The following is a 22,995-nucleotide window of genomic DNA, read 5'->3' as shown; positions in this document are numbered from 1 at the left end:
TGGTCGCGTTTATGAATTGTTGGCCATCGTCGTACGAATCCAATCGTGATAATATGACACTCTGGCATAACCATCTGGAAAACCCTTGGCACATGGTACGGCAAAGTTCGTCACACCAACAAGCTTGCCTTCGTACACCAGTGGGCCACCAGAATCACCCTGAAATGAACGAACAAATAGTTCCATTAACAAGAAGATCTACGTACAACAAACAGTCGATACTTACAAAACATACACCTTCTCCTTCCTTTGTCAATGTGCAGACATGTCCGATATCAACAACGTTTGGATTGTCGTTCTCGTGCATACGCTTACATTCTTCATAAGCGACATACTTCAAATCGATCGTTTGAAGCTTATTAGTCATTGGACCGACAGCAGAAAGCAATCCCCAACCAGTCAGCGTCAGTGTTGCATTTTCCGGAAGTTCCCGTTCTGAGTATGCGATCGGTTGAACAAGATCATTGAACTGTAGAGTGGAACTTAACTTTACTAGTGCGATATCATTGCTGAATTTGGGTTGATTGTAGCGACTGTGGACGAAGAACTTCTCCACTCCGTAACGTTGGCCACCACAACTGAGCAGGTTTGTGCCAACGAGGACCTTCATTAGCTTCGGCGTTGTTAGTTGAACACAGTGGGCGGCCGTTAGTACCCACTGGCGATCAATGATGGAACCACCGCACGAATGTCCGAATAGTCCTTGCAGAGAAACTTGGAATGGAGCCGCACCGGGAGCAGCGTCGGTACCACCAACAACTCGATTTTGTGCGTCATCGTCGTCCAGCATGGGATGAGCTGTTTTTCAATGTTTATCTTTCAGTTAGACTCATCCGACATGTATGGAAAATCGCATATTTATCTTACCGGAGATTATACAGAACACTGCACAGAGTGTGAACACTATGAAGGACTTCATGATGGAAGCTTCAACAGATCCGGTATATAACTGATGGTTAGATGGCAATGTTTGATTCATATTTATATCAATGTCTATCGATTTGAAGTATAACGGAATCATACTAAATACACGGTATAATTCTGTATTCCGGCTACGATTGATAGCAGAGATAGTAAAGCCTTAGACAACTTTTCCCAGACATGGAGTTACTCTATAGGAACCAAGCATCTGAATCAGCTCCTTACATGCAACACCTGATGAGGGATTCGGTTGTTCCGTAATGAGGTATTAATTAACTGTTGATTGCAAGAGATTTTACTCGAGATTTTAATCCCTCTTCACAAGGGCATAAGTAAGATTATCATCGTCTTATCTTTGTAACTGGATGAGTAATTGTATGTTGGTTGCTAGTTGCTGCTGCTTCAAAAGTAACTGCTTCAATATTTGGATTTATTGAAATGCTGTTCTCAAAGTTCTGTGTGCTCTGTTTAACTTACAAATATTTATGTAATTGTAAATATTGGTATCAGGTGAGGGTAGTTAGATGTCTTTATTCGATTCAAATTAAAGAATAGTTAATCTATGAAGTGCCTACGAATTATTAGCCATTGTTGTACGGATCCAATCGTGATAATAGGACACTCTGGCATAAGCATCCGGATAACCCTCGGCGCATGGTACACCAAAGTTCACCACACCAACAAGCTTTCCTTCGTACACAAGCGGTCCACCAGAATCACCCTGAATGAAGTGAATGAGCCACTCGATCAATGAAGAGATTTAAGTCTAAGTACAAAGAGTCCCGCTTATACTTACGTTGCATGCACCTTCTCCTTTCTTCGTCAATGTGCAGACATGTCCAATGTCCACATTAGGACTGTTATCGTGTAGACGCTTACAGTCTTCATAGGGAACATACTTCAAATCGATCGTTTGAAGCTTATTAGTCATTGGACCGACAGCAGAAAGCAATCCCCAACCAGTCAGCGTAAGAGTAGCATTCTCTGGAAGCTCGCGCTCCGAATAAGCGATGGATTGTACAAGATCATTGTACTGTATCATTGATTTTAGTTTCACCAATGCGATGTCGTTGTGAAATGCGGGAATGTTATAGCGACTGTGGACGAAGAACTTCTCCACTCCGTAACGTTGCCCACCAGAATTGAGCAGGTTTGTGCCAACGAGGACCTTCATTAGCTTCGGCGTTGTTAGTTGAACACAGTGGGCAGCCGTTAGTACCCACTGGCGATCAATGATGGAACCACCGCACGAATGTCCGAATAGTCCTTGCAGAGAAACTTGGAATGGAGCTGCACCGGGAGCAGCATCGGTACCACCAACAACTCGATTTTTTGCGTCATCGTCGTCCAGCATGGGATGAGCTAATTCCAAACGTATTTCATCACGTCAGACTAATCGGAGTTGGAAAATTGAATATTTATCTTACCGGAGATGATACAAAACGCAGCACAGAGTGTGAACACTATGAAGGACTTCATGATGGAAGCTTCAACAGATCCGGTATGTAACTGATGGTTCGATGGCAATGTTTGATTCATATTTATACCTCGTCTTCATCTATCTAAAGTATTACGGAACCAAAACAAACGCACAATGTGGTGATCTTTCTGGGTTACGATTTATAGCAGAGATAATAGAATGTTAATCTGCTTTTTCCCCTGGAACGGATGCACTCGGCGGTGATCAAGAATCGGAAAACAGTTTTAATAGAGCTTTACAATTGCACTTGAAGAGGTTTTCACCTAAAGAAGCACTCACTGGCCGACATTTTACCGGTCTCCAGGACAGTAGCACTCTTCAGAAGAACATAACTAAAGACTTCGGTATTATCTCATTCTTCGAACTTGATGACTACGCTCAATCTTTGTGGAGGACTTGTGAACTGTTTAGACAACAAAAAACATATCTTTGTGATCTTTAACAACTTTTACCCGTTTTGCCATAAGCTATATCAGAACGATATACTCCACTTCACAGTAAGCCTTATCGATCGTCACATAAGCCGCGCTCATTACGGTTATGCACATAAATAGTTCTGGACAGAGTTCAACCCTTTTTAGTCTACCGGTGTTGTGATAAGAAGTTATACGGCGTGTATGGAATACGTCAATTACAATTGAAATAGGGCTCCCGTGGAACGGGGGGACAGGATTCTCATTCATTCGCGTGGCCCACCACGGGCGCGTGATAAATCATCTTATCGGCCAATCAATGGTGATGAATTGAGTTATTTATTCGGATGCCGATAAGCTTGTTTTCGCTTTTGATTGAATGTCTGCGAAGGGAATTAATCGTTTAACGATTATTAGTCGAAAAGCACACATTGATACAGTATTCGTTCGATTGTTTTGTTGTATTGAAGAAGTACTAATTTGTATAATAATAGTCACTATCCTATCTAAAGCCACTAACCGCAGTTACGTTAAAACCGTAATTCTTCCATCCAAACCCTGAAAAACAGGGGAATGATCCCTAACGTAGCCCTCGAACGCATCGATATCGACCGGTCCAGTCACCTTTCGCTGACCGTATCGCTCGAACATCGTAAATCCATCGCCACCGCCAGCCAGGAAGGAGTTCGTTATAACACGATACTTCCGGAACGGTTCCACCGGTTCGTACTTGGGCACGTCACAATCATGGCACAGTACATCCAGCGCCAATACACGCTCCCCGATCGGATTGGTAACGTTGAACAGTACGCGCAAACCGGACACTTGCAGCATATTAGCCCCATTGAAGCGATCCTCATCCCAGGACTTCTCCACACTGTACTCCATCAGGTCGATCAGATGATCGCCGCGCATGTCGAAGCACACGAGCGCATTTTCAAACGGCATCACTTCGATCAGATTTTTGAAGGCAAGATCTGCGATAAGTGCGAAATCCCCAAAACAGAAGCATGTAGATTAGTAACTGATGTTCCATCCAGGCGATCACTTTCTAACTTACCTCCGCGAAACAAACCAACTCGAATGCCACCTACCGCCAGTACGGCCACTGCTGCATAAGTCCATTGGCCTGGTTCGGCACGCGGCACAAAAGCAGCTACCATAGAGTCCGCTATTAAACTGCCCAAGTTACACTCCCCAAATCCACAGGTAGCCTTCTGTAGATCCACTCCTGTCGAACCGATCTTACGGTTACCGATTTCATCTACCGCTACTTTCCATGGGAGCAATGCTTGAGCAACATTGGGATCCGGTACAACTTCGTTACTGAGATAGATAGGATTTCCTTCCCATCGTTGAATGATGCCTTGATCGTCAAAGTATAGGATGATATCACCTACAAGCTTTGTATAAGCGGAAGCTTGCACGATCAACACCCGATGTCCGTTCGGTTGATTTACGATGGTCGGATACTCAGATACGGGATTCATAGGAATGGTAGGATGATCGCCGGTATACAAGAAGCTGTGTGAATGTCCTCCGACAATTATATCCACTAGCGGACCAACGTTTGCCGCTATTAAACGATCGACATCAATGCCACAGTGTGAGAGGACGATAATGATGTCGCACCCGAGACTGGTCAAATGTTCCGCTTCTGCCCGGATCGTTTCCACCTCATCCTCGAATATTAAATCACCCGTATTAGCGATGGTGTCGGTAGTGCTGAGTATGACACCGATCACACCAATCCGACGACCGGATCGCTCCAGAACGAGACTCTTGTTAAACTGGTTAAATTCCGGTTCCATGCTGTTATCCACATTCACCAACAGCACCGGTGATTCGATCGTCTCAAGAAACGGTATAACTCCTTCCACGCCATTATCAAACTCGTGGTTCCCGATGGTCTAAATGGGAAGATAAGAGCACATTTTTACGCTTTACACTTTACATTACACGTTCTCTTAAAACCCACCATCGCATCAGCCGGAAGCATGTTAAGAAACGTGGAAGTGGCATTCCACCGGTGAATGTTGTACCACAGCGTACCCTGGAAATTATCACCCGCATTCAGGTAGATCGGATTGGGTCGCTCGGCAAGCAGCTGCTTTACAACCGTCACCGTTCGTGCGTACCCACCGATACACTTCTCCCCATCGGTTGCATCACACGTGACACTGGCCTCATTGACCTCTTCGAAGCGGGCATGAAAATCGTTAATGTGTACGATGGACAGTGGAAACAGTTCCTGCCCCTTGCTAACGGACACTGTTACTGCTGCAAGCAAGCAAATGACCGCGAAACGTGGGAACGAATGGCCGTGCGCCATATTTTTTTCGAGGCAAGCACTGCTGTGTGTGCGCACTGTGCAAAATCTACCGCAAAACTGGGAAGTTTCTCAATCGAATGCGTTAAAGATTCCGACAGCTTCGAATCAATTTCATTCGGATGCCCTTCATTGCCCTCACCACTCGTTACCACTACCCAGCGAGCGAAGGTTTGCAGGAGGGGATGTAACTGAGAGTAAGCCGTTTGCTTGCAAACCCCGATCAATAGCGAGGAAAGCGATAATGTGTTGGGCACCCCGAGGGCATATAAAATTCCCCATTTTCATGTTTTTTTTGCGGACATTTTTTATTCCATCTGAAGAATTCAGGTTTGACCGTTGGTATGTTACGACTGTTTCAACGCGTGACGCAATGGTAGATGTTAAATTAGCTTTCCGACATTTAAATTATTTTCTCCCTGAATTGCTTCTACTGGTACCCAATGCCTTTAAGTTTGTTGGTAGAAATCTCTTAAAGCAACGAAGAAGAGCCATAGACATTAATAATAGCTTTGTGGACATCATTATCGTCATCAGCTGGTTTGGCACGAGATAACGACGATTGTCTTCAATTGGCTAGGTGAACGGTGTTAGGAGATAAGATACTGAGACGCATACTTAAGGAAATAAACAAGTTATTTGTATCATCTTGAAAGAGGAGGTGTCTTCAAGATAATGGAGGATTATAAACTTCAATCACAAAACAGAGGGTTAATGTATAGAACTCGCATAGTCATCCGTCGATCACGAATGCTGTTACAACTGAGGCACGTGAGTAAAATTCCGGCATAGTTAAGCATTTGTTGGATTCATCTATATTTCACTCTTTTCATACCACCGATTTCAACTCTAGGTAAGGATTTGAATACGTTCCTCCAGCACGGGTGCAACGGGTGATCTTGGTTTCACGTAATCTTCGAACGCCTGTACATCATCCATTGGGGCGACGATTCTATTTTTTCCATATCTCGGGAAAATCTCGAATCCATCTCCACCCTCAGCCAGATACGATACGGTGACCACACGGTACATCTTGAACAGCTCAACCGGTGCGTAACTCGGTACGGAACAATCCTGACATAAGGCTTCCACCGATAGCACTCGATGACCGATCGGATTGGTGACGTTGTACACGACACGCAAACCGGAAACGTGCATCAGATTCTTCGCATTGAACCGATGCTCATCCCAAGACAGCTCGGCACCATGTTCCAGCAACCCAACCAACTGATCACCACGCAAATCGTAGCAGACGAGCTGGTTCTCGAACGGTAGCACTTCGATCAGATGCTTGAAGGAAATCTCTGTTGGAAGTTAAGTTAAAAGTAAAAAGAATCTTACTAATTCTGTTCTGTCCTTACACCTACCTCCAGGAGTTAGACTTTGTCTAATACGTCCAACGGCAATCGCTGCGATCGAAGCATACGTCCAATGACCCGGTTCCGCCATTGGTACAAACGCTTGCACCATTGAGTCGGCAATCAAATTACCCATAATGCACTCACCAAAGTTACACGGCGGCTTGAGTAGATCGACCGCAGTCGAACCGATCGTACGTTCACCGACGGCATCAATTGCCACCTTCCACGGAACGATCGCTTCCATTATTTCTGCATCGGGAACGATTTCGTTCGAGAGATAGATCGGATTGCCTTCCCAGTACTGTATGATTCCCTGCTCGTCAAAGTACAGCACAATGTCACCCACTAACTTTGTGTAGGCGGATGCCTGTACGATCAACACCCGGTGTCCGTCCGATTGTGTGATCACGGTTGGATACTCCGAAGCAGGTGTCATCGGAATTTTATCGTTCTGGCCCGTATACAGGAAGCTGTGCGAATGTCCACCAACAATAATGTCTACGTTCGGGCCCGCATTAGCCGCTATGATGTGATCCACATCAAGGCCACAGTGTGATAGGACGATCACAATGTCTACCCCTTCGGCCGCTAGTCGATCTGCTTCCTTCCGTACGGTTTCCGCTTCATCCTCGAATACTAGCGCTCCGGTGTCTGCCATATTGTACGTGGTGCGAAGAATGACTCCGATCAGTCCAATTTTTCGTCCCGCTCGCTCGAGTACCATCGATGGGCGGAACTTGCTAAACGCCGGTTCGTTGGAGTTGTCCACGTTAACCAACACTACGGGTGAGTTAAGAGCTTCCAAGAATGGTACCACACCAGCAATTCCATCATCGAAGTCATGATTTCCAACAGTCTGGAAGGTGGTGAAGTTGAGATACTGCCCAACGAACTGGTTTCAAACGTAACAACTTACCACAGCATCCGCTGGGAGCAGATTAAGAAAGAAGGCAGTTGCATTCCAACGATGGATGTTGTACCAGAGCGTACCCTGGAAGTTATCACCAATGTTCAGGTAGATGGGATTTGGGCGCTTCTGCAGCAACTGCTTCACAATCGTAACCGTTCGTGCGTACCCGCCAAGACACTGATCGGCAGCATTGTCACGTTTCGGATCACAGGTTAAGCTGGCCGTATCGATTTCCTCCCAGTGCGCGTGTATGTCATTGATGTGTACGATCGAAAGTGGAAACAGGTAATCAGTGGTAGTGTTGGCGGTAGTCAACAAAGGTAACAAAGCAAACCCTAAGAGACTTAGAAGTTTGAAGTGCATCTTCACAGCCATTTCTGTTCGGTTCGATTGTCTGCGAAGAACTGATGGAAGTGGTAAAAATATGCCTCTTGGGTACCTGTACCAGGGATGGTCATAATGCGGGACCAGGTAGTGGGAAGGTGCTGCGTGACAAACAGGTGCTTGTCTGAGAAGAATAATTTGCAATTGAATTTTTGCTTCACCGAGGCATCTGTCTGATAACGTTTCGATAATGATAATACTGGTGCCAGTGTTTGTAACTTACCTTAACCTGTTAGGTTCTGTTGAGGTTCTTTTAGTTTGGTATTGGAACTCAATTTGCCATGATGAATGTTATCAATCCTAACCATGGCTACGATTTCCATAGGTGTTCCTCGCTGCTTCACTCGTGGCTTATTTAGAATTAAATTTAAACTCATCCAATAATCGAATAACATATTTTATTGATTGTAAGTCACGCTACGGTACAGATCTCTATAGAGTGAGTTATGGTCTCACCATTGAAACTGCTAACTATTTACATCGCTGCGATCGCACTATCACCCTGTCTACAGTTCATCGGATTTTTTGTTTCGCTGACGACGCTTTCTACGTGTCTTGCTCAGGACTTCGCACGCTTGCTGTATCTCCATAAAGCGTTCCTCCGCTGCACGACGTTTGCTTTCGTCCTTCACCTTATCCGGGTGCGATTCCTTCGACAGGTTGCGACACAGTGTGTTGATTTCATTCTGGGAGGCAGTCGCACTAATGCCCAACACCTTGTAAGCGTTCTGTTCACCATCCGCATCCATCGAGTCGATGATTTGCTTCCAAACCTCCGCCCAGCCGTGATGCTTTGCAAACTGTACCGTATCGTACAGGGTTTGTTTCAGATCCGTCCACCAGGGTGATTTGAGAAAGTTGTAAATTGCCTCGTGTACCGGAACCTCATCGCCCTCGCTGTCCGTGATCGTACCATTGAAGTAGACAAAGCAACCCCACAAGGACAGATAGATAACTGCGGATGCTGTTAACGTTGCTAGTCGTCTGTAACGATCCACAAGTGTTGTAGTGGTTGAGTAGGAGTTTTTAATTTAAATTCAGTGTAACATTTCTTACCTAGCAAGACGCTTCCTTTTGGGTACTTCCAGGTTCCATTCCTTGGAGAAGTGATCGAACGCAAGCGCACTACAGAATGCCATCGTCGTAAACCAGTATGCCTCATCCATGACAAAGTATCGGGAGAGGTAGGAACCGTACGATACGAGCAAACAGTGCCAGAAGACTCCCTTCTCTCGCCCCATATTACCCACCGTCCAGACACCTGTTGTGGAGAAACAAACAAACCATTGAAACACACTTCCTTCCAGAGTGATAATCAATACCTACCCAATGCTACACCGAATGGAATGAGCCAATGCAGAAAGCCCCAATCGATGCCGTAAAATACAGCCTGCGGTATCGCGATCATGATCATCTGACCCCACCAGTATCCGATCATGATCGCTAGCAGAAAGCGTCCGGTGGAGAATGGTGGCTTCCGGTTCGTGCGTAACTTTGCGTTAAACTCCTGCACAAACCGTGGATCATCGTTTGCATCCCGAACCATGGACGGTATCTGCAGTATCTCCGCCAACCAACCGATGCCAAAGTAGCCCAACGTACTCCACCAGATGAATGCTCGGCGATCCTGACGCAGGTAGAAATGGTGGACACCGAATACACCGCCAAACAGCCACAGCACGTACGCAGTTAGTACGGATTTGCGATCGTGCTGATCGCCATCTTGTAATGGTGGTTGAAATTTAAGCGTTTTCTTGGAGGACGATTGTTTTTCTTCCTTGCTGTTGCGTCGGTGCTTTGTTTTGTCTTTGGATACTTCCGTGCCTTTGGTGTGCTTTGTGTTGACCGTATCAGCAGCAGCCACCGGGCTGGGGGATAACTTTTCACCCATACTGGGGTGCCGGGTCTGAAAAGGGAGAAACGGATGAGTTTAAATATTGGTATGAGAATTGAAGAAAGTTCTTATAAATCCGTTTAACTTGCGATTTTACCAAACTATCGGGCTGATACATCTCAAAGTTGGTATTTGGCAAAGGTCTTAATTACTGAGCATCAGAATCACAAAGTTGCTTTACGAGACACGGTTGAATATTGTTCTTACTAAAATACTGATGCTATTGCTTTTCAAATTAGTTCTTAAACAAGTTTGAGTTTGTTAAAGTAACTTTGCATAACTTCACACATTCCACTATAAACTGCACTTTTTACTCGATAGACAACCCACTTTCATCATGTGAAACGTTTGTCCATTGTGTCTGTGGCGGCTCGTATCGACTGCATCCGCTCGCGTAGTACACGTCAGTGTCTAACGGTCAGCACAGCAGTTTGCGAATAATGCACGTGCGTAAACACAGCTGAGTTGGTTGCGTACATGTTTGATAGCATAATTTTCTCTTTTGCACACGAACAATCGATAAGGGGTCTACACTCTGTTTCATTAATGTCCACTGAGCAGCAGTAGTGTTTCAAAAATAACAAGTAAATGTTCTTAAAATTTTTAGCAGATCAGTGATCTTCGCCTTGATTTGGAGTAATTTCTTTGCGGTTTTTTTTTCTTGTAAATGAGCACAACTATAGCATCGTATCAATTCACAACTTTCACTGGAGAACGGACACTACACACCGTTTACGCGCGAAGTATGTCACCTCGAATGTTTGCTTGCGTGTGTGCTTACCGAAGAACAGCAACAACACGTTGCGAAGCGATTTACTTTAGCCGTTAGTTATTGCGTTGTGCGGTGTGCTTACAATATTTAAACAAAACATTGCACCAGCTATAATATGGTTTGGTAAAACTAAGTCTCACTGTACGTTGTCCACACTGTTAACTAATGCTCGTACGCATCAAATCCATTATTTCCAAGTGCGAACCGTAACGAAAAATAATTTCTTTAATGTGAGTTTTGCATTCCCCATCGGCTTGGGTTGGTTCGTTCTTTGCATCCGGCATATTTCTACCCGAACGAGCGAGATGATGATGATGATGCTTGATGACGACAGTCGGCTGGCTTTCTGTAGCAACCGAGCAACAATAACACTCACTTGTACACTCTTATTTCGTCTTATGCTTCACCTCAAATTCTTCAGCCCAGGTATGTGCATTGAGGGCAACCTGGCGGAAGAAAGTCCCGTTATGCGCTACACGCTCACGCATTCGTTCGTTCAAGAAAGCACCAACTCTTGTCGCAGCTTTACGAAGTTTGATGAAAGTAGAAGATGTTGTTTTAAAAAATCACACATTTATGCTTACCTTTACGTTCTTTTAGAAGGGTTTAATTTAACAGAAACGCTTTCCGAAACGTTCGACACTGCATTTAACGATCGAATTGCAGCGTGATTGCAGCGTCGGACAGATGATCTTCAGCAGCCGAGATGGGAATGCGTCCGTTCGCGATCGTGCGCGCGAGAGAGTCTTGACCTAGGATGATTTGTTGTACTGGCGCATAGCTTACTGCGTGAGCATAAAGGTGAGTGTAAACGAGTTTAACTTTTGCTATTACTAAAAATAAAAATTAATAGCATTATCGTGTTTGAGAAATTTTAGCCCAGCTTTACTTCTAGCAGCACTTGTGAAACAAAATTAAGAAACTAATTTGTCTTTTAAATTTAAATATTTCTAAAATAATCTTATTGTTGCCAATATAATTGTTCCTGTAACAACTGTTATTTCATAATCCACAAAATACGCCATTCGTTGCTACATCGTGCATAGAAGTTCTTTGTTCAATTAGCAGTATATTACGGTATATACGGCCTGGCCGTTCTTAACAAGCAAAACAAAAATAGTAAACTTATTGAGAAGGGTTTTTCATTAAACGAGATCCATACATTCAATTTAAAAAATGAAAACGATTGTCGTTGGTGGTTAGCTTAAGCAGCTTCAGAACCGCTGCAGAAGATATGAGAGAAAGAGAGAGAAAATATCTTATACCGTTTAATACAGAATTAATAATTTGTAAATAAGATGAATATATTGTGTATAAACAATTTTTTTTATGTAATCTTTCATCTAAAAACGTAAAAAATACACATTTTTATTTTTGTCTTCAAAATGATAAAAAACAATATTGCTGACAGCACTGCTACAGCTATCATAAGAGGTTTTTACTATCGACCACTAGATGGCGGTGACGCGCTTACACCGTGTGGTGTAATCGAAATTCACCAAAATGAAGTCAGTACTGAATCACACGAACTGTTGTGAAAAAGGAAATTTCATTATAATTTCGGATTTATTTTCCATTTGTTTATTACAAAAAGAAATATTTTTCTTTTTAATCAAATTATCATACATATTCGACATAATTTTGGTTTACTTTTGAACTTGTTTTATTTGCAATTTTGTCTCATATTTGCTTTTTGATTAAGAAAGAGAGATACAATAATGGTATGTTTGTCGATAAGTGGATTTTATCTGACTACAAAATATAGGTCTCAATAAATACAGCAACTTTGGTCGTCGAATGTTGTTCCTTTTTTATTTCTTCTTCCTTTTTACCTATAATTTTGAATACTTGCTTCTCTGCCTTTTTTCACTTTCGCTTGAATATTTGCTTACCAACTTCTAACCATTTGTTTTGAGCCACTAAATTCATACGCGAACATTTAGTCTAACCAATTCTACGCTTCTTCTATCGAGGATGGATTCCTCTCGTACCATCGCATCGGATGAAACGATGAAATGTGATGAATAAATAGCACTTTTAGATTTCATCGTCAAATTACTACAGTATTTATCTGTTTTTCGTTTTGTTTTCCCTCATTATTGATTATCGCGCTCGCTTACTATTTGTGGTTTTACTGTAGTCCCTCCTCGTACGATCCTCGAACTAAAGGTGAGATGACTAAAAGTGACCAAAAGGTGTCTGCCTAATCTATCGTTTGATTCGTAGAAAATTTATATTTTTTAGTCATCGGTTTATCGTTTATCTATTTGCGTCAGAATGAAATCATTCAAATAAATATTCTATTTGGTGGTTACAATCCATCCAAACTGTCGGCCCGATGATATGTTAAACAGCATTATGTAAACGATTCGAACACATATTTAACCTTTTGTCACACTTTGCTTTCTATATTGATGATTACGAACGCATTAGCGTTCTACAAAGGCGGGATAAACAAGACTTTTGATAAAAAAAAACTTCACGAAAAGTTGTGGATTAAAGCACGAATATTTCAAACAAATCAATGAAACTAACATAAAATTATTATTATGTAGCATATAAATAAAATATTACATGGAAACTTGAAGAATTAAATATCAAATAATTTTAACAAAACAGATAAAAAAGTAAAGCTAACTGATGCCAGAACTGGCTGGCCTATCCTCTTTCGCTACGTTTACGATTGCACACTGTCGGCCATATAAGGGCAAAAACTAAATAGCACCAATTGGATAAGATACAGAAGAGCAGAAAAAAATTCCCTACCTTATAGGAAAATTTGTTCGAAATATCGAATCGATTTCAATAGCTGCCTCCGGTACAATCGGATATCATTAGTGAAATCTGCACTCCGAACAACCGCAATCGATTTGAGCGCAGTAAATTCATATTAACGCACGCTGGTCTAATTAGTGCAGCAAAGTTTATTAATGGTAGCGATGAATTCGTAGCGAACTCGAACCTTCGGAATGTAATGCGGAATGGTGGGTATAATGGTTAAGCTGCTTCCGGGTGTACACGAGTTATTGTGTGGAATTGTTTGTAATTGATGTACAAAATTACTTCATCGAAATTGGTACACCTTTACTGATGTTTGCGTAAACCCCTTGGATGAATGTTTCGCAAACTTCCACAACTAAACCATTATAGGAATGTTTTGAATTTGAATTACTAGCTACTTTTATGCCGGTCACATATGAATGATATTTTTTTTGTTGTGAAAATAAATATTACAGATATATTAAATTTTCATTACCATAATGCCATCCAGGAGATAAAAACCTCCTAGGGTTGATGATGGTTGCAGGATGTTACAATAAAAAAGCAACCAACCAGATCATGAAGTTAGCACCCATTTTGGAACTCGCCAAACTTCAACCAGACGGGTGCGTTGACAAACGTTGATGGGCTTGCGGTTAACCGCGTAAGCTGCACCGGAATTTCGGTACCAACAGTTACCAAAGTCATCCCCACCGTCAGTTCGTCCTCGAAAAACCGCGAATCCTTTCAAAGCCATATCGCCCCCTAGTGCCCCGATTCGATTGTGGCTTGCAGGGTTGCAGGATGTGTGGTCAGTTTTCAATCGAGTTTTCAGTGAGTCGAGTTCCCCCTGTGCAGACTCCCCGGTGTGAGGGAGTTGATGTGGATGTTCTCCTAAAAAGGTCGAAGATAAGTTGGTGTTTAACCGATTTCTTCGCCAAAAAAGGATGTTTAAACTGTTTAAACGAAGTTAAAGCAAATAAGAAAATCCTTCTTTTGAAAAATGCCATCCTTCGTTTCTTAGGATACAAAAATGATTAATTCAATAATACAGTTCCACCTCGTATCGCACACTATCCCACGGGCCCCACGGAAGGAATCTCAATATCGCTGATACTCTTGACACGTCGATGTTGCGCATACTTTGGCAGTGTTGCATGGCCACTATCCATCGGCGGTGCACTGACCCGATTGTTCGCATTGGCCCGTTCGAGTGCCAATGGTTCCGGTGCGGATGGCATCGTTTCGATCGATCTCAGCCCAACGGATGGGACGCCGGGTATGGGGGGCGGTGCGGATGTTGGCGGTGGCAGATGATGGAAGAATGCCGGATGGCTCTGAAGTGAACCGACCGTAGCGTAGATACCTCCCTCACTACTGCTGAACGACGGTGTCGGTGAGGTCGAACTGTAGACACTGTTCTTATCGGAACCGGCACCACTTCCGCCCCCGTTGCTACCCCTCGGTTTGTAGTTGGAGCTCATCCGGAACGCTTTAGTGAGCGATCCCTGCAATGTTTGAGAAGGGAAATGGTTGAAAATAATGTTTTTTTAAAATGATAACGTTAGTAGATTTCGGGGGAAAATGTTTGTAAAAGAAATATCTAAAAATGCTATTTAAACGCCTAAAGTTATGCAAACTGCTAACCATAATGGGTTTACTATGCATGCTATTTAGTAGTTTTTTAAGTTAATAAATTCTAACTTGTTCTGTATTACCTTTTCATGTTAAATGGGATAACAATATTGATTTTTTTTGTATTAAAACTACTGAGATAAAAAAAATTATCAATTGCAAGAATGATTTGGTTGGAAAAAGCCTTCTTTTGCTGATTGCTGATTGCACTAGCAACTGCAACCGAAATTGTTCACACAAATTGAACCAATTACTTCATTCTGCGGCAAAACTTTCTTAACTTTTCACTTGAAGCACAGTTCAGTTTACAACAATTAAATTTACAAGTTCGCCTAATGATGACGGTAAAGCGGAAGCTTGATTTCTGTTCCGACCTTATTTCCGGTTTGTCCTAGGAACACGGTCCAATTGAAATCAGTATACAAATGGGTTTGCTTCTTCTTCACCGGAAGAGTCGGTAAAAAAGTTCATCCACAAGATGCTTTGTTTTGGGACAGGGGAAAAATAAAAGGAAATGCTGCAATGTTTATCAGCAACTCCAGAAGCTCTGTCGCTCAAAAATCGGTTGCAAATGTTCGAAATGTTAGTAAAGAACCGCTCGTGCCACCACACCATTTTCTATTTTGTGTTGCTTTTTACTGTACCTGTGATCCTTTCCAGGCGGCAAACTGTTGTGCAGTGTTTGTGTACGAAGTTGACGATTGACCGTCGGTGTACGGAGTTGTGACACAGATGGGAAGGAGGTTTGTTAGGTCGAGTGCATGCAGGGAAGACATTTCCCGGTTTGGTAACGGACGGAAAGTTCACCAAGGAGGGGGTCGTTTTATGATGGAATAAGAGATAGAAATTATTGAGTTTGAATGAGATTTGTTTGAAAGAGATTGTGCAGATTTAAGTTCGGTTGCAGCTACGAAAATATTAACAACATGCAGTTTGTAAGGCAGTGCTGTTAAAGATCTACTGGGTATTGAAATTAATAACCTGGAATCTACATAATGGGTTAAGGAGAGGATTTTATGCATGCTGAATCAGAATTTTGACAAGAAAAAAAACTATCAAAGAACCAAGAAGCTCTTAATTTAGTTTCAGAAAATCCGTACTATAAATTCTTACTTCGAGTGTTTTAAAGCGAACAACTAAAATGAATACCATAACAAATTAGTTCATCTCAGAACATCTCACTTTCTAATTTTCTTAAATCACCTTGTGAAACATTTAGAATGCGTATACTATTTTTGTTGTTGATATTTTTAAGTGATTTCTTTCCTCTCGAATAGCTTATCGGCGCGAAGTCTCATTGCGCCTGAAAGTATGCAATATGTTTGTTCATCCCGCCCTCATTCGACTATAACTTGAACGATGTTAGCTGTTGTGCTGTTCGATGATGGCCACACAATGATAATACTTTATGCAAGCACCCTTTCAGACATTGAGTTTTAAGCTCAACTCTTAAGAAAATTAATTATTTCCCAATGCAATTCTGTTGATTATTTTTTTACACAAATCGCAATGTATGTCTTAGGACCGCATAATGTTTTAAGGACAATTAGATAAAACACACTGTTATTAAAATTTTTTGCACATTTATATTAACTTTCTATTTTCCATATTCTATTTTCCATCAGCTGTTGTGAGTAAACTCGTTCCAAAAAAAAAAGGAAAACACCGAACTGCTTTCGGGTTTGCTGCTATTTTCACTGCTAAGACGCAACATAATGGGAAAATCACGTTCCTCAAGTGTTTACCGTTTGTATTTACGGGTTTGCCTTGGATGGAAAAGTGTCCTTGCTACTTGTCATCTTGGTTTTTTTTTCTCTCTCGTTCTCTTTTACATCTTTACCATTCGCCGTCTTGTTAGTCACTTTGAAAAATGGTTCACCCAATAAACGAAATCATTGGATAGGGAGAAGCAGTTTACATTTTTTAAAGGGGAAAACGGTTCGTGTATAGCGACGATAAAGAACTGCAAACATATACACCCCCCCAACCGGGGAAAGGACATTTTAATGCCACGTGCTGCAACACACGAAGCTCATTTGCACACGTTTCAACCTGCACCGAAAGAGGGAACAATTTTATGTGTTTTCCGGTCCGATTTTGTAACGAGACAATGGCACGATACTTGAGCTGTGGCACAGTGTTTTTAATAATATGCACCACGAGTGTGGTTGCGGGCAAGAAGGGTGTGACCGGAAGCTGGCTAGATAAGGTTGATGAATGTAAAATAAAACGAACCGTTACCGATGCGCTAGATGCATTAAATTTAATTTAGTAACACCTTCTGTGTGTGACGGATTGTGTTCCGTACTTCGCGATAGGCCATTGCGGGAGATCTGTTCGACAGCTTGAAATAAAAAATCTTTTCACACTGTTTATTGTTTGCGATTATTAGAAAACTCTCATCTTAAATCTCATAATGTTCTTGTCGAACATTCGTGTCAATCTATTCCTGACCACAAACGGTCCACCACCCAGAACCGCAGCATCTTATCAATATATGCTCCTGCTCGTAATGACTTTATGGTGATCATGCAAGAAACACTTGCTCCATCCTTAATGGGATGCAAATTATCTATCCGTAGCAGTGATAAAGAACAAACGACTCGGGACTGTTCGTTGTTGTGCTGCTAAAACGAAACACGAACGATACCAAGGACTCGGGGTGGGCTTTTGGTGGAATACCAAAATGTCGAAAGGCCACATCGTCACCGGCACCGGGACTCATTATGCATAATGGATTCGATTCCAGTTGATTGATTGGCTGCTTTTGATCTAATGAAGCCTCACGAAGCGGATGCGAGCGTACACGATGCGAATAAGAATCAAATATTACAAAACATTGGAAGGAGAAATAATAAAGACTGATGTTGGAAAGCGTTTTATTTTATTTACTTAAAAGAATAATCTTCTCGTCAGTGGATCGGTTCTACTGTTTTGACCTTTTCCAGTTAGCTTTACTTACTTCAAAAGTATGCTTGAACCATTCCACCGCCGCCGCCAGTGTCGGCCTCCATGCCGGGTGAAGTGATTAAATGTCTGCTATTGCAGTTTGATACCACCCAAAGGCTGCTAGCTAATCTAATTCACCTTCTAGCCAGAGCTCTCACTTGTGCACTGCTCAAGCCACAAACCAGGACAAGTCAATTCTGATGGGCAATTCGTGGTATGCTAAACCTCGTAAGGATAGCCATATCTAATGGATTCCCCACCTCGTAATAGAACCGGCAGATGCAATTCTGTCCTGTTTGTGCTGGCGTGTCATGGTCACTTTTGCCAACCCTGGAGGCACTACAAAACCAAGCATCAATTGCATATTCATGCAGTTCCATTGGTCTAAAGTTGCAGCCCAGTGTCTTTCTAGCGAAAGGTTTAATAGGGGGGAAAAAGCAAGAACTAGTTGAATGTGGGCTGTATAACTGGTGCGGACTTCTTAGTAATCGATTCCAGGAGTAGTTGCTTTGGATTTAACGAACGGCCCAAGATTTACCAAACATGCGTCGTATGAGTACATGATTGTGGTGATTGCGGTGACTTTAAAGAATCACAGAATTGAGTAAGGATGACTCAGAGTACTTTGATAAATTGTTTGTACACTTATGGATAGAATTTCCACGAAATATTGCTCATGGTATTGAATGTGACGCATTATTTAGTGTTCATGTTCTTCAGAATATGTAACATTGGATGATTCAGAATAACTATCATAAAACTAAGAGAGCTTCATTAAATTTTCAGGAAACATATCAACGATAGTATCAATAAGAATTAAAATGATGCAAATAAATCGTAACATCAATCCGAAAGTTTTAAAAAGTACTAAAAAGTACTAATAAAAAATATTTTCTCAAGTCAGGTTATCAGGCACATAATATACAGTCAACCCTCTTATAACGAGTTTTATCCGTTCGATTGTTTTTTGTCATTATGCTGAGGGATCTTTTCCATACATTTTCCATAAAAAGTTCCACACCAAAGTTATGTACAAACTAATGCAATTAAAAAAAGTTACACTACTCACTCAATTTATTCTTGATCGTTACGAAGCATTTATTGTCGTAATAGTTAAATGATCAATTATTTTTGTAGTAATCTCATGCTTTCAACACCTTAAAAATGACTTCGATTAATTGAAGATTTCACTTATCTTCTTTCCTTCTTTCATTTCCTTGCCATCAGTAAGTCCATAAGTTCTTGGGAGAGATGGATCATCTATGCGTTCGACGTTAGATGCTCTTCGGAGTAATTGTTTGTCATTCCCAATCTTAAACTATTGATGAATGTCACACGATTCACAGGTAGCATTATTGATCAGTTCCTGAACATTCAATATTATGGTAAAAGATTCTTCAATTCTTCAACTTTATCATCGAGCAGCAAAAACAGGAAGAGTTCTAGGTTCTCAAATATGCTCGTTATGCGACATTTAATTTCGTTATCAGAATTGATTTCGTTCGCAAAAAACACGTTATAAAGAGGGATCCGACTGTTTTCTTTGAACCCTTTACGTGATATAGTCGAGCTTTGAACCCAGGCGTCGAGCATGGGAAGTTGAATTGCATGTTCCCAATTAGTCTATTTCAAAGACCCTCCATCACCCGTGTTCAATCCATCTTTAAACGTTAGCAAAAGCTTGGATTCATAAATTTATAAACAGGAAATTATAAAGCAGCTAATAATAAAAAAACCTGCTAGTTAAACCGTTTATTAGCAGTAAAAATGATTTCATTCATTCTAGGCACACTTTATGCCAATGTCCATTATGGATTATGGAAACGAAATTAAAGCAAAGAAAAAAAAAATCATAACTGTAATCCATTTTTTGTTAGGTCATAGCAGGGTTAGCATCCATCGCTTTATGATCGTTCTAGTACACCCATTAACGCCCGAATGCAATCAGTAGAAATGGCTGATTCGATTATGGACGGTGGTTGCGTTTGTGCGGTTTTGAGTGTCGGTAAAGTTGGTGCAGTAAAAATCGTCCATATTTTATTGCAACCTATTATAAAGATTCCGCTTTGCTACAATGTAAAGTGAGTGTGTTTCTCCTTTTTTCCTGCTTAACCAATTATTCTTCAATAAAAAAAGTGAAACAAAATGCTACTAAGAAAAAAGAATTTAATAAAGCTTCTAATTATAATACAAAAATCTTTATTAACTTAAGAAAGGAAAACGATTGATTTATATCCACTAAAAACGGTCCACATTCTCGTTGTGCATCTGCAAAAGAACACATTTTTTAATCATCATTACCGTGTCATATGAAACCGAAAACACACCACCATTAATGTTTATCGAAATCACTCTAATAAATGTATTCCCAGTACACTAACAAACGAAAACACACCAGGCACCAACTTTTGCCCGGTTCATCTCCGGGGCCAATTAAACGATTCCAATGTCACTTTCAGTTTAGAAGCGAGACATACCCATTTAATGCATAAATCATCGAACCCTACTGCACTGCTCCCAGCATGCATCCTGAAGTTCCATCTCCTCGTCACTCTACTTACGCATGCAGGATAACATTATTAGGTTTGCCCTGTGGAACCCACTCGATGTGAACGTGCGTGTGTGTGTGTGTGTTGCATAGCAGTCATGTCGTAAATTATGCTGCACTACTGCACACCCACGATGGCCAAACCTGTGGATGGTGACTGCAAAAACCCGAACGGTTGATGGTGTCGATCGATATGAGCTTTTGCATTTTGACTGCGCTTTCTGATGTGTACGGTAAAATATTAACATCAACGAACTTCTTGCTACCCGGGATGAGTACAATTGGATGCTTAATTGGAAAAGTTTCTCCTTCATTCTGATGGTGTGTGTTGTACTTGAAACATATAAAATATTCAACTATTGTAGGAAAGTTAACCATGCAATAGTGAACTTATTAGCAGTGTAATATCCTGTAGAATAGTTAACTTTTGAAATCGAAATGTCTTCAAAACCTAAAACTGCTATAATTATTCTGGTACAGCATGCTGTACCGATTTCCCGACACGATGACGATACATTTCGATGATGAGAAAACCTGTTAGCATCTTTCCGGCTCCTGTCAAACAGCGTGCCGCGAATTGAGACGTTCGCGACATTGATTTGACACTGTGTTTTCCCATGGTGCAAGGAGGTGAGAACCCAGTCTTCCACAACAAAAGCACCCCCAAAAATGGAGAATGGAGGATGGCTTTTCATCGTCCAGAATGCGCAAATGTAGACCACAGCAAGATACGCAAACTGTCAGCCATCGCTCAACCGCCAAGATGGCATCCAATTTCTATCTTGTTCGATCAATCGATCGATTGTTAAAAACGCTGAGAGGGGTTAACGGCGAGCGCAAGAAAGACAGGGTGTCAGTGGGTTAGCTTTTACTGAAAATTGCTTCCATTTTTGTATGTGTGTGTTTCCTTTTCTATTCGTTTTTTGTTAAGGACACACATATAGCCCATAACGCTGCCAGTTACTGTGCTGTAATCGAGCAAATGGGTTTCACTCTTCAGTGGGATCGTCGCTACTCAAGCTTTTAGGCATCCACACTGGAACAAAAGGTAGCAATCAGGGGAAAGATTTACAACTTAAACCATCGCACGTTCGAAAGAAAGGGGAATTTTTGAACATCGCCCCAAAGGCTCTTGCTTGCCTTGAGTTCATTGAAAGCTTTACTTTATCAACTTTTATGCTACATTCATCCAGCATCCGGTTTGCCGTTCTTCATCCTGTGTGTGTGTATGTGTCATCTTTCTTTCTACGCCCAGTGACTGTGCTTTGAAGCTTGCCAAACGAATCTTTTGATGTGCGAATCCGTTTCGACACAATAAATCGATGCTAGTCGTACAGCAACGATGTTAAAATGACAAATGCTGGCGGGTATGTGACCTTACTTTTTATGTGTTTTAAAAGTAAAAAAAAATGTTCAAACATTCTCCACAAAAAAAAACCCATCGATTTCCTATTAATTTGTCACTGAGGATCGTTCTGGAGGAGGTTTTTTTTTCACATGTCACATATGCCCGTATCACGTATAAAAGCTCCAAGCAATCGCTTTGCAAAAAAAAAAAAAGTTTGTAAACAGCATCTCTTCTACTGCTCGTTGGCATATATAAATTCCTACCCATCTTATCGGCGCGTTCGTATGTGTCTGCATATGACACCGAACTCACAACATATAACAATAACAGCAGCGCACAGCTAAAAGCGAGAGCACAGTGAGCTGCACTGGGAAAATGGAACAAACACTTCACCATGCCGTTCCCTTTATTCGTGTGCATTCTGTGTGTGCAATCGTGATATCAGACATTTCCTTAACAGCAGTACCATTGGGAAATGATTCCATTCGAACAGTGACTGCTTTTGCGTGCGTTGTGAAAGGAAAAATCGGCTGATGGGTTCGGTTTTGCTTCCTTCTGTACCATAAATGGAGGTAAAACGTGCAATGCAATGGAAAGAATCACCAAGATTACGTGCATGTGTAGCTTTTGAAATGTGTTCCGTATGGTGGTTCTGTCTGGCTGTTGCACACCATCAGCTGCAGTATGGCTTACCGATGGAAAGGGGGGGGGGGGGGGGGGGGGGGGGAAAAGCTTTCAAAAGCTTATGCTGCTGAATTTTTAAAGAGGGTGTGTGTGGCAGTTTTGAGGTGCATAGTGTTTAAAAAATTATTTTCTCTTTACAGGAGATTTGTTTTGTCTTTTACTGAATTTTATATTAATATGCTTTTTCCGAGATTGGTTTTAATTCCAACGTGAACATTAAAATAAGAGCCACTAGCTTTGTTAGTTGTAAATGTTTAGCTTTTCTTTTACTTCATGACAAAAAAAAACTATTACATGATTAACTGGTTCATGGAACTGAACCAGTTACCTGGATAAAAACTTTATTTAACCCCGTCACTAAACGCTTGGGGAAGTTGTCGCGTTTGTCTTAGCTTTTTTTTTTGAGTAATTTAGCAAAATTTATAAATTGATATATTTTAATGCGAATTTGTTGAAATAAGTTTCTTTCCAATCAAAAAATGCTTTAAATTAAAAAAAGAAAAAAAATAATAGAAAAATATCAAAAATTCTATTAATTTGAAAATTAATTAACAAGCCTTAGCTTTTCTTGTGAAAATTTAGCAAAATTTATTAAATTGGTGTATTT

At 41.3% G+C, this 22,995-nt stretch overlaps 6 protein-coding genes across 16 annotated transcripts in view; all 6 read right to left on the bottom strand.

Moving 5' to 3' along the window:
• Positions 1–9: 9 nt before the first annotated feature.
• On the bottom strand, positions 10–960 carry LOC125771257 (chymotrypsin-2-like). Its single transcript, XM_049441671.1, has 3 exons — positions 868–960; positions 227–798; positions 10–159 (listed from the first exon to the last, which is right to left on the bottom strand). Exons 1-3 carry the CDS (start codon positions 917–919, stop codon positions 10–12), a joined length of 774 nt encoding a protein of 257 aa, XP_049297628.1. The 5' UTR covers positions 920–960.
• Positions 961–1,228: 268 nt separating this feature from the next.
• On the bottom strand, positions 1,229–2,929 carry LOC125771256 (chymotrypsin-1-like). Its single transcript, XM_049441669.1, has 3 exons — positions 2,349–2,929; positions 1,718–2,283; positions 1,229–1,642 (listed from the first exon to the last, which is right to left on the bottom strand). The coding sequence occupies exons 1-3, from the start codon at positions 2,458–2,460 to the stop codon at positions 1,493–1,495; spliced, it is 828 nt and encodes a 275-aa protein (XP_049297626.1). The 5' UTR covers positions 2,461–2,929; the 3' UTR covers positions 1,229–1,492.
• A 327-nt stretch (positions 2,930–3,256) lies between these two features.
• LOC125771252 (apyrase-like) lies at positions 3,257–5,534 on the bottom strand. Its single transcript, XM_049441665.1, has 3 exons — positions 4,793–5,534; positions 3,875–4,724; positions 3,257–3,791 (listed from the first exon to the last, which is right to left on the bottom strand). The coding sequence occupies exons 1-3, from the start codon at positions 5,144–5,146 to the stop codon at positions 3,340–3,342; spliced, it is 1,656 nt and encodes a 551-aa protein (XP_049297622.1). The 5' UTR covers positions 5,147–5,534; the 3' UTR covers positions 3,257–3,339.
• Positions 5,535–5,624: 90 nt separating this feature from the next.
• LOC125771251 (apyrase-like) lies at positions 5,625–8,094 on the bottom strand. The gene is made up of 3 exons (XM_049441664.1): positions 7,421–8,094; positions 6,511–7,360; positions 5,625–6,447 (listed from the first exon to the last, which is right to left on the bottom strand). Exons 1-3 carry the CDS (start codon positions 7,787–7,789, stop codon positions 5,993–5,995), a joined length of 1,674 nt encoding a protein of 557 aa, XP_049297621.1. The 5' UTR covers positions 7,790–8,094; the 3' UTR covers positions 5,625–5,992.
• Positions 8,095–8,179: 85 nt separating this feature from the next.
• Positions 8,180–11,311, bottom strand: LOC125771255 (dnaJ homolog subfamily C member 22). 2 transcript variants are annotated; one of them, XM_049441668.1, is made up of 4 exons: positions 11,049–11,311; positions 9,125–9,704; positions 8,855–9,059; positions 8,180–8,782 (listed from the first exon to the last, which is right to left on the bottom strand). In XM_049441668.1, the coding sequence occupies exons 2-4, from the start codon at positions 9,687–9,689 to the stop codon at positions 8,305–8,307; spliced, it is 1,248 nt and encodes a 415-aa protein (XP_049297625.1). In that variant the 5' UTR covers positions 9,690–9,704; positions 11,049–11,311; the 3' UTR covers positions 8,180–8,304. The 2 variants fall into 2 exon arrangements, with proteins under 2 accessions (XP_049297625.1, XP_049297624.1); XM_049441667.1 differs by lacking the exon at positions 11,049–11,311 and adding an exon at positions 9,790–11,029.
• A 792-nt stretch (positions 11,312–12,103) lies between these two features.
• Positions 12,104–22,995, bottom strand: part of LOC125767572 (kazrin) — a 70,421-nt gene continuing 59,529 nt past the window's right edge. For 7 of the 10 annotated variants that reach the window (XM_049434289.1, XM_049434284.1, XM_049434288.1 and 4 more), the window contains 2 exons: positions 15,504–15,527; positions 12,104–14,732 (listed from right to left, as the gene is read on the bottom strand). In XM_049434289.1, the coding sequence (XP_049290246.1) occupies positions 14,298–14,732; positions 15,504–15,527 (459 nt within the window). In that variant the 3' untranslated portion in view covers positions 12,104–14,297. Of the gene's footprint in view, positions 14,733–14,978; positions 15,528–22,995 lie in introns of those variants that run through there. The other 3 variants (XM_049434296.1, XM_049434290.1, XM_049434295.1) reach the window with 3 other exon arrangements.

Source organism: Anopheles funestus, chromosome 3RL (assembly GCF_943734845.2).
Source record: "Anopheles funestus chromosome 3RL, idAnoFuneDA-416_04, whole genome shotgun sequence".
NCBI lineage: Eukaryota > Metazoa > Arthropoda > Insecta > Diptera > Culicidae > Anopheles > Anopheles funestus.
This window is presented reverse-complemented; position numbering and strand designations above follow the sequence as displayed.

Excerpts from the sequence above, each read along its gene's own strand:
- LOC125771252 (XM_049441665.1), bottom strand. The coding sequence starts at position 5,146 with ATGGCGCACGGCCATTCGTTCCCACGTTTCGCGGTCATTTGCTTGCTT. Across the intron at positions 4,725-4,792 it reads TGCTTCCGGCTGATGCGATG|ACCATCGGGAACCACGAGTT; the intron begins GTGGGTTTTAAG and ends CTTCCCATTTAG. Across the intron at positions 3,792-3,874 it reads AGTTGGTTTGTTTCGCGGAG|ATCTTGCCTTCAAAAATCTG; the intron begins GTAAGTTAGAAA and ends CACTTATCGCAG.
- LOC125771257 (XM_049441671.1), bottom strand. The coding sequence starts at position 919 with ATGAAGTCCTTCATAGTGTTCACACTCTGTGCAGTGTTCTGTATAATC. Across the intron at positions 799-867 it reads AGTGTTCTGTATAATCTCCG|CTCATCCCATGCTGGACGAC; the intron begins GTAAGATAAATA and ends ATTGAAAAACAG. Across the intron at positions 160-226 it reads AAGGAGAAGGTGTATGTTTT|GGTGATTCTGGTGGCCCACT; the intron begins GTAAGTATCGAC and ends CGTTCATTTCAG.
- LOC125771256 (XM_049441669.1), bottom strand. The coding sequence starts at position 2,460 with ATGAATCAAACATTGCCATCGAACCATCAGTTACATACCGGATCTGTT. Across the intron at positions 2,284-2,348 it reads TGCGTTTTGTATCATCTCCG|CTCATCCCATGCTGGACGAC; the intron begins GTAAGATAAATA and ends GTTTGGAATTAG. Across the intron at positions 1,643-1,717 it reads AAGGAGAAGGTGCATGCAAC|GGTGATTCTGGTGGACCGCT; the intron begins GTAAGTATAAGC and ends CACTTCATTCAG.
- LOC125771251 (XM_049441664.1), bottom strand. The coding sequence starts at position 7,789 with ATGGCTGTGAAGATGCACTTCAAACTTCTAAGTCTCTTAGGGTTTGCT. Across the intron at positions 7,361-7,420 it reads TGCTCCCAGCGGATGCTGTG|ACTGTTGGAAATCATGACTT; the intron begins GTAAGTTGTTAC and ends ACCACCTTCCAG. Across the intron at positions 6,448-6,510 it reads ACAAAGTCTAACTCCTGGAG|AGATTTCCTTCAAGCATCTG; the intron begins GTAGGTGTAAGG and ends AACTTCCAACAG.
- LOC125771255 (XM_049441667.1), bottom strand. The coding sequence starts at position 9,810 with ATGTATCAGCCCGATAGTTTG. Across the intron at positions 9,705-9,789 it reads TGTATCAGCCCGATAGTTTG|ACCCGGCACCCCAGTATGGG; the intron begins GTAAAATCGCAA and ends CTCCCTTTTCAG. Across the intron at positions 9,060-9,124 it reads TCCATTCGGTGTAGCATTGG|GTGTCTGGACGGTGGGTAAT; the intron begins GTAGGTATTGAT and ends TCTCCACAACAG.